The sequence below is a fragment of the Salvelinus sp. IW2-2015 genome, linkage group LG33, assembly GCF_002910315.2.
Source record: "Salvelinus sp. IW2-2015 linkage group LG33, ASM291031v2, whole genome shotgun sequence".
Lineage (NCBI taxonomy): Eukaryota > Metazoa > Chordata > Actinopteri > Salmoniformes > Salmonidae > Salvelinus > Salvelinus sp. IW2-2015.
Window position 1 is genome coordinate 16770925 of NC_036872.1, and position 9310 is coordinate 16780234.

A 9310-nucleotide genomic window follows, 5' to 3' on the forward strand; every position below is an offset into this window, starting at 1 on the left:
CCCGGTTCCAAATCGAATGCGAACAAATTCCCGCCGGTGCAACACGAGCGCCCGGACGAGATTAATCGAACCCCCTCATTGAAAAGCGCTGTCAATTCTGTAAACAGCTAGCACTAGTGGGCTACTTTTCATTGGACAATTCTGGCTGTTGGTTCCGCCTCATTTTTGATTTTCTGGATGTTCATTGCTCAAACTAGACAGCTATCGTGTATTCTTCTGACGTCATCTAGGCGCTGGAACTCGTTGATAATGTTGTGGTTGTCCATGCCGCCGATTCAGTGCTTGTTTGTAAAGATCTCCTTCTGATCAGTCTCCCCCGCATGGAGTTGCGCGCTGACCCGGTGGTGGCAACCTTGGACATGTCGGAGATTAAAGGTAAAGATGAGGAGCCTTCGGAAGGCGACGGTGACTACGAGAGTTTGCCAGCTCATGCCTCATTGACAATCCACATGACAGCAGGAGCCGTGGCTGGAATCCTGGAGCACACGGTGATGTACCCCGTGGACTCTGTCAAGGTAGGCTTGCTAGCCCATCAACCAAGTGATGGGCTCAATAACACTTTTCATTCGTATCATTATGCATTTCTGCTTTCAAACTCATCAGTACGCAGGGGAGGAAATAACCTTACCAGTTTAAATGTGTGAACGCTAGGTAACGTTAGTTGGCTAGCTAGCTAGACGCTAGCGCTAATTAGCCAGCTACTAGCCAGCCAACTTACGCGTTATGAGACATGCCTTAGCATAGCAAGACACTCGCTCGCATATGTGAAATCCTCCCTGTCTCCCTGAAAGTACTCACCCTGTTAATGAAACATCATGCAATTGAACGTTTCCAGTATTTTGCCGCACACTTAGCTACAGCTGCTAACTAGCTAAGTTAGCTAGCTTGTTTGCTAAAACTTTAAAATCCAACAACCTTCAAGTTCAGAGTGAAGCATGGACATGTAGACATAGCTATCTGTCATTACCCACTCAGTGCCCATTTGTTCTATACAATTCTTTATCTTACCCACATCTGAACTTATTAAACTGGTTGTCAGACAATTGAGGCAAACAGGTGAAGGTCACATGGCTGTGTGCCAGGTTAAAGCTGTCAAAGAAGCTCAAATTTAGGTGACATTGTGGCGAAATGTAGCAAGTGGTTATTGTAAAATATACTAAACCAAATAATTTATTTTTGGAGTGGTCAAAGTTTATAGGCTTCTAGGTAACCTATAGTGTAAGAGGACATACAAGTAATGAGTAATTGGCTTTGAACTCTGTACCCCGCTATGCCCCCTCATTGCATACCAGTAGTTATTTCCCAGATCATTTAGTGAAGTTCATTCATACATTTTTATTTAAGTACATTGCATGTACATTTGAAACATGTTTGACTTGACAAATCGAGAACACTGACTACCTACAGAGAATAAAGCTTGTGGCAAAAAAGGCATAGGCTACATGGTCCAACAATTTTAATCAGTCAGACCATCAGAATGAGATGATCGGATATGGAGCCAAATTAGCCTGTGTGTCTTCAACAGGGTTACGCAAGCCATTGTCGCCACTTCCTCCTCTGTAACTGCACAAATCTGTAGTTGGACCTTTCATGCTGCCTATCTTACAACTGAAGGTTTTAGAGCCAGCCTTTACACGTCTAGTCAACACAGCCAAACCTAGCCACAGTGCTTCATTAACTCAGCTGCTGGGTTGTTCCACCAATTAGGTGCTTTTTTGAGCACTGTAACTTGGTGAGAAAAAGTTGTATTTCACCTAATTTTAACATTCTGTCATAAAGAGCACATGTTCAACTTGTTCAATTAAAAAAATATATGTTTTCCCCTTGAGACAAAATAATAAATGACTTGAGTGCAAAATAAAGTGACAGGGTTGAAAATCCCCTTGTGACGGGGGAATGGAAGCTTGTTGTGTGAAACAGGGAGGGGCAATTGAATGCAAGCTTCACAAAACATTTTACATTGTTAAAACATTTCTAGCCTGTCTATGGGTAATAGGGTTGATGTGTTATGCTTGACCCGCTCAGTGTTCCACCAGAAAATGTAGTAAAAGAGTAGAAGCAGCTCACCAGCTTTTACACTTTGATTTGGCTATTCAATGTTTCTTTTAGAATTTCATTTTTCAAAAGGAATAGTTTCACCATATTAAAATGTGTTCACGTAACAGGATTGACCTTAAAATAGAGGACAGGTTTTTTAACCTTAAAATGAATCACTAATCAAATGAACTAAGTAATATTCAGAAATCACTGTCAAAGCAACAAAATTAACGAGGGCTTTACAATAATGTTGAAGTGCACAGAGGGATGCACAGAGGAACATGTCAAAATGCTGCATTTTGGCACTTTAGCAAGTCTTATTCCTCTTAAAATTAAATATTGGTGTACAATTTCTACTTAACGTATGAAATGGATGCAAAAGGCACTCATTTTGTGGACGACCCTGCTATGAACTTATTTTTTTTATGAAGGAATGGTTTAGAGTTAAGTAGATATACTATAGACCTGCTTCTAGTAACTATACGTCCCTCTGTGCTACTACTAGAAGTGTTATCTTCATGTCCTAATGGGTGTAAGCATTTGGAATCAGTCAGAAAAAGGGTGTGTGCACTGTCTTTCTCTTATACAGCTGATTAGCAAACTGTCATACAGCCTCTGCAAGCCATGGGATTAACTCCTGAAATGCATTTACACTCATGCCATGCACACACATTTAATCATTACTTTTCGTTTAAAAGAAACACAGAATACACTGACGTCCACAGCCACCAGTAGGTTCTGGTCTCCCAGTTCTATCACAGACTTTAACCCCTACAGTGTGTGAGGTTTATCAAAATCGGAAGTTAGCTTGCTACTGATGAGTCACTCCCTGCTGAAGAGTTAAAGCAGTGGTGGCACACAGAAACAGAGATTCCCTGCCCCATGTCTACACTATAACCTCCATTCATTGTCATGGAAGAGTGGGGGGGAAAAACAGTACTTCTTATGCTGGCCATAGAACCTTAATGAATTTTGCTGTCGCCAGCCCTGCTTTTCTCTCCAGCCCAAAACAAGCAGGATGAGCTGGTGCGATTTTTCCACTCCAGCACCCAATGGGTCCCCTTCCTCCTCGCCAGTTGGAAGGGTGCCATTAATGTTAAAACTGAAAGAGTTTTTGAACCAAAATCTTCTGTAAGAAATACAGTTACTGAAACTATTTGAGTTGATCAGGTGGCTGTATTGGAGATGGGAGTTGGGGTATACTTGTGTTATAATGGCTTCACAGGGTTAGCCTAGCCCTAGATCCTGGTAGCATATATTTACTAATAGTTTTATTACTGTGTCATCACCAAAATGTCTTATTTTGAGTAATCTACTGCTTCCTCTTATGAAGTAGTTCTTAAAATAAAATAAAACAGCTGCATTTGACCTTTATCTCAATATCAAATCATTTGTAGTAAAAAAATAAGTACCTTACTGCGATTTTGTTTTCAATTAAAATGTTAAAACAACATCGCTTCTTGGTGAAGAGCAATTTCTCAAGCAAGAATTTATCTAGGACTGTGGGTGAGGTGCCTCATTGGATGAGACTAATGGGAGGGATATGTAACCTGAAGTAGCTGTTATTGGCAGAGAGGTTTGGAACCCACTTTGTTATTGGTCTATTAACTTATATTGTCAGGCAGGCCAAAACACCATCCCACCAAAGCAGGCTGACATTTCCGGCCTTTTCAAACCGCTCTTACACTAAAAGGGTGTTATCATTTTCACAATTTCAGTATTATTCCAACATCGTAGTGTGGAAAAATATATAAAACACAGGAAAATCACATCTTTGACTGCTCTGTGCCTTTAAGCCCATCAGGAATGCATTTCCTGGTAGTAAACTAAGATCAGTGGCAGTAGAACAACGCAAACAAATGACTCATTGTGTGCCATGCAACAGATTTATTTCTCCTAATTATAACATTGTTGGAGATTTTACATTTACTTAATTGTCGGACAAGGTGAGGAAATAAACCAAATGAAGTAAAGTCACCAAGTTTGTCTAATATTCAATCAATAGTTTAGTTTCCTGGTTCTTTGGCACGGCACAGCCAGAAAGAGTAGCCATTTTAATGGCCAGAGGCATTGTACCGTCACTGTGATAAACGCCAACTGGGATAAAGCTAGCTCTGTTTTGTCAAGTTGCCTAATGATTACAGACAGAGGCAGGAAAAGTCTCTCTCTCTCTCGCTCTCTCTCTCTCTCTCTCTCTCTCTCTCTCTCTCTCTCTCTCTCTCAGCCCAGGCGTACTTAATGAGCATAGAGTATCACACAATAGTAAGATGTTTGACAGCAGTCTCATTCTGTACTCTTTCTTCACCTCTTTGCTCAATTTCTTTTTTTTTTAAACATTTTGCTTCAGTTGTGCTTAAGAGAGACTCTTATCACTTAAAGTAGGATCTGCCAGGGGGTGGCCAGAACCTGGGCAGAGGTCCAACATGTATCAGTATTACAGCTTTGAGCCCCCTTCCCACCTACCGTCTGCAGGTGTATCTCATCCTCCACACATATCAACTGCTTGTGTGTTGTTGTTTTTTCCCTTTAGAACTCAACTACTGTAGCACTCCTGCAGGAATCTGATTATATTATTAAAGTAAATAGTATTAAATATAAACCTTCAAAATMGTATATTTGTCTGTAATACAGTACATCATGCACCCTAACTGATATCATGCAGAGATAATACTGTGAAGCTGTCCTGTGTGGTGGTTTCTCTAGAGCAAAGCTGCTAAGTAGATGGAATTACTTGGATGTGGAGGCTGAGATAATAACATAATGGGGAGGTAAGCTACAGACATGCAGTAGGCTTGCTGCTGGTAACTAAGGGCTGAATCCTAACTCACTCAAGGATTAGGCCTACGTTGTTAAATAGTGAGCCACTTTAGTGAGCCAGGTTTTCCTGAGTAGAGCCTTTTTTGTTTACAAAAGTACGCTCACTAGGCTAACTCATTTGTCCCCTTGTGACAATATCTCTCTGTTCTCCCAGGCGTCGATCAGATGCGGAAAAAAGGTTAACACAAAAACCTTAACAGTTGAGGACCAAAGCTGCCCACATATTGGAGTAGGATCAAAGTCCTTGTACGGAATTGTTTGAGCAAATCTGCACGTACACGTGTTTGATAAATGAATGAAGGTAGTTGTTTCCAGTTCAATTGTCTAATCTTGTCTCTGGCTAGTTGGTGTGCCTTGTTATGGTGGGTAGGCTAGCTTATTCCATACATTTTGCCTAAGTAATAACAGTACTATATATATATATATATATCTCAAACATTAGGAACACCTTCCTAATATTGAGTTGCACCCCCTTTTGCCCTCTGAATAGCCTCAATTCGTCTGACCATGACTCTACAAGGTGTCGAAAGCGTTCCACATGGATGCTGGCCCATGTTGACTCCAATGCTTCCCACAGTTGTGTCAAGTTAGCTGGATGTCCTTTGGGTGATGGACCATTCTTGATTCACATGGGAAACTGTTGAGCATGAAAACCCCAGCGGCATTGCAGTTCTTGACAAACTGGTGCGCTTGGCACCTACTACCATACTCTGTTCAAAGGCACTTAAATATTTTGTCTTGCCCATTCACCCTCTGAATGGCAAACATACACAAGCCAATTTCTCCTTTGGTCGTCTTTCCTTCCAGTTCTTTGCTGCCAATGACTGGAACGAACTGCAAAAATCTCTGAAGCTGGAAACACTTATCTCCCTCACTAGCTTTAAGCACCAGCTGTCAGAGCAGCTCACAGATRACTGCACCTGTACATAGCCCATCTATAATTTAGCCCAAACAACTGCCTTTTCCCCTACTGTATTTATTTTGCTCCTTTGCACTCCATTTCTACTTTGCACATTCTTCCACTGCAAATCTACCATTCCAGTGTTTTACTTGCTATATTGTATTTACCTCGCCACCATGGCCTTTTTTTTTTTTAAACTTTCCCTACCTTATCTCACCTCATTTGCTCACATTGTATATAGACTTATTTTTCTACTGTATTATTGACTGTATATTTTGTTTATTCCATGTGTAACTCTGTGTTGTTGTATGTGTCAAATTGCTATGCTTTGTCTTGGCCAGGTCGCAGTTGCAAATGAGAACTTGTTCTCAACTAGCCGACCTGGTTAAATAAAGGTGAATTTTTTTTTTCAATGCTTAAAAGAATGAAGTGGATTTAACAAGTGACATCAATAAGGGATCATAGCTTTCATCTGGATTCACCTGGTCAGTCTTTCATGGAAGGAGCAGGTGTTAATGTTTTGTATAGACTACAGATAAGACATTGGATTCACCCTTTCAAAGATGCGTTGAGAGAAATGAGTAATGTCACCTATAAGTAAAGATGACTACAGAAGCAGTCTTGAAGGCACATGCAGAAATCATTGTCTTCTTGAGGTAGAGCTCATCAATGTCTGTGTTTTGTGTAGAGTTTTAGTTCAGTTTGACAAACTTAAACTCAAAGTTTTATGAATCCCTCAAGCCTCCAGATGTATCTGAAGCAAATGTAATTGATATTTTATTGTTGGGGGGGTGGAAGGAAATAAAGGCAATATGCTAAGAAAGATAAAAATGGCATGTCTTTTGGGCTGCACTACATTTTGGGCTAAATAAAAAACATTGTTTGTGCTGTCCAAATAAATTGGCGTGTCAGGGTATAACAAAGAACTGCCCCGGCCCCCCACCCTAGGCCTGGGACAGACATGCATCACTCAGAAAGTACATAAGTTCTGCCAAGAACAGATATTATCAAGAACATGGTGAGACATCACATCACAGGAGAAACAATTACCACAGAAACAGACAGCCCAGGTGAGTGTGTAGGTTTGACTACAGTCTGTAGTTTAGCAGGTTGTATAGACTACTTCATGAGAAGCTAGGGTCTCTCACTTAAAATATCCCTCTTATTTCTCTAGACCAGGATGCAAAGTTTGCAGCCAGACCCTAAGGCTCAGTACAGCAGCGTGTATGAGGCCCTAAGAAGGATCGTCCGGACGGAGGGTCTCCTCAGACCCCTGAGGGGCCTCAACATCACAATGCTGGGGGCCGGCCCTGCCCACGCCCTCTACTTTGCCTGCTACGAACATGTCAAGCGCACACTCAGCGAGGTCATTCAGAATGGAGGAAACAGCCACATAGCCAATGGTGCAGTACAGTTCTGTTTCCCTTGGAATTCTAACTCGCATTACATACTGACCACTGGAAGGTCAGGGAACATGGCACAGGAAGAAGTTAATTGTTTTGGTAGTTGTGCTGGCAGTTTTGATAAACTAACATTATAAACAATTGGCTTGGTGAGAACTGATGTATTATTACGTGAGGTATTGTATGTTGATGGGTGGTAGCATGCGGAGGCCTGACTGACTGTCTTTGTTCCAACTAGGACTGGCAGGCTGTGTGGCCACTGTGCTGCATGACGCAGTCATGAACCCAGCTGAAGGTAAGGCTTTCAAAGGGGGCTTTGGGTTTTTTGTGACTTTTTCAATTAGAAATCAAGATGGTAACAAACCGTTCTAGCTGGAGGGGAGAGAGGGGGGGGGGGGGGGTTGTACAGTATATTAACCCCCTTCTCTTTGTTCCCCTGTTTGTGTGGTGGTGCTGTCCTTCATGGTGTCTTAGTGGTGAAACAGAGGATGCAGATGTACAACTCTCCCTACCGGAACCTGTTAGACTGCGTTGGGACTATACAGCGCACTGAGGGGCTCACAGCCTTCTATCGCAGCTACAGCACACAGCTGGCCATGAACATTCCCTTCCAGGCTGTCCACTTCATGACCTATGAGCTGATGCAGGAGCGGCTCAACCCCCACAGACAGTACCACCCCGGCAGCCACGTGCTGTCTGGGGCTGCGGCGGGGGCCGTGTCTGCAGCCATAACCACCCCGCTGGACGTGTGTAAGACCCTGCTCAACACACAGGAGAACGTAGCGCTCAGCTCCATACACATCAGTGGTCACCTCACAGGCATGGCCAACGCCTTCAGAACAGTGTATCGCCTCGGTGGCACGGCTGCCTTCTTCAAAGGGATCCAAGCCCGGGTCATATACCAGATGCCCTCCACTGCCATCGCCTGGTCAGTCTATGAGTTCTTTAAGTACGTCCTGACCAAGCAGCAGATGGAGCGAGAGGCTGGGCCAGCTGGCCCAGTCTGAGGAAGGGCTGTGGAGACCGCAATGTGACCACACCTGTACTAGAGGCTCCTGGTTCTCCTGTGGAATCAACGCAAAAAGCCTCATCGTGACATCGTGTTCATAATTTATATCTGTGTGTGCTTTTGTATAATAACTCAAAGGGAAGTCACTGCAATGGAGGAACTTTGAAAGACTTGCTGTGGTAGACCGTGGCACTCCTTACCCTTCACTTTCCTACCCAGCAAGCCCTTCCATTGTGCACAGTCATTCATTAGAGGAGTGGAGGCTGTTACAGGAACTGTACAGAGATGTATACAGAGAAAAGAGGTCGTCTTCATATGGCAACAGGCCCTTTTCCCAAATCACCCGTTCACTAAGCACACAACACTACCAACTTCGTCTATCACTATCTGGTGACAGTATTTTCATGATTATGTTGGGTTACATTCATACAGTATGTTTGTAGATCTGATATGGGAACTTTTTATTTATTTGATTTGCTTACCAGGGCTTGCATTTTATGGATTTGGAAGAGACACATAGCTGTTTGCTTGTTTTATTTCTTTGTGTATTTATAAAGGACTGTTTTATTGAACACATTCCTGAGTTTCGCTGCACAGTAGACACAATTGCGCTTTTTAAGTGCCTCTTTAGCATTGAAGGCAGCCACAACTTCAAAGCTTTGTGTTGTCTAGGTCCTTAATAGAAATGGATTGGATCAGTCACTATTAACATAATCAGTGTTTGCCATTGAAATGTTGATTAAATCATATGATTTGTATGTTACCTTTTCATCAATCATAGCAAGAAACCACTCGTCAAAACCAAATGTACTGAAATAGGACCATGTTATTTTTCCTTGGCCAGAAGGTTGGCATCATACAATGTGCCTATAATCTGAGCTAGCCTAAACCTTTCAAGATGAGGGCTTTTTTTCTATTCTGTGTTGGAAATGCCGTTCTGAGAGTTACATTTCCTTTTGGCTGAACCCCTAAATGTTGTGCTGGGTTTTTCCACTTTAGATGGGTCTTCATTCAAACCTCTGCGCCAGTCAAAGTCTGCAGTAGTTTAGTAGTTCCGTTTCAGTAGTTTAATTTGACCACACAGTGAAGTGAGTATTGCCTCCCTTTCCTGAGAGGTTACCGGAATCCCTCTCAATAATAAAG

At 42.4% G+C, this 9310-nt stretch overlaps 1 protein-coding gene across 1 annotated transcript; it reads left to right on the forward strand.

Annotated features, from left to right (window-relative positions):
* Positions 1-226: 226 nt before the first annotated feature.
* On the forward strand, positions 227-8602 carry slc25a37 (solute carrier family 25 member 37). Its single transcript, XM_023978463.2, has 4 exons — positions 227-515; positions 6930-7158; positions 7397-7453; positions 7633-8602. Exons 1-4 carry the CDS (start codon positions 321-323, stop codon positions 8163-8165), a joined length of 1014 nt encoding a protein of 337 aa, XP_023834231.1. The 5' UTR covers positions 227-320; the 3' UTR covers positions 8166-8602.
* The last annotated feature ends 708 nt before the right edge of the window (positions 8603-9310 follow it).

Bases quoted from the DNA above. Each gene is read 5' to 3' on its own strand.
- slc25a37 (XM_023978463.2), top strand. From the start codon at position 321: ATGGAGTTGCGCGCTGACCCGGTGGTGGCAACCTTGGACATGTCGGAG. The intron at 7,159-7,396 runs GTGCAGTACAGT...TGTTCCAACTAG, and splicing joins AAACAGCCACATAGCCAATG to GACTGGCAGGCTGTGTGGCC. The intron at 7,454-7,632 runs GTAAGGCTTTCA...ATGGTGTCTTAG, and splicing joins AGTCATGAACCCAGCTGAAG to TGGTGAAACAGAGGATGCAG.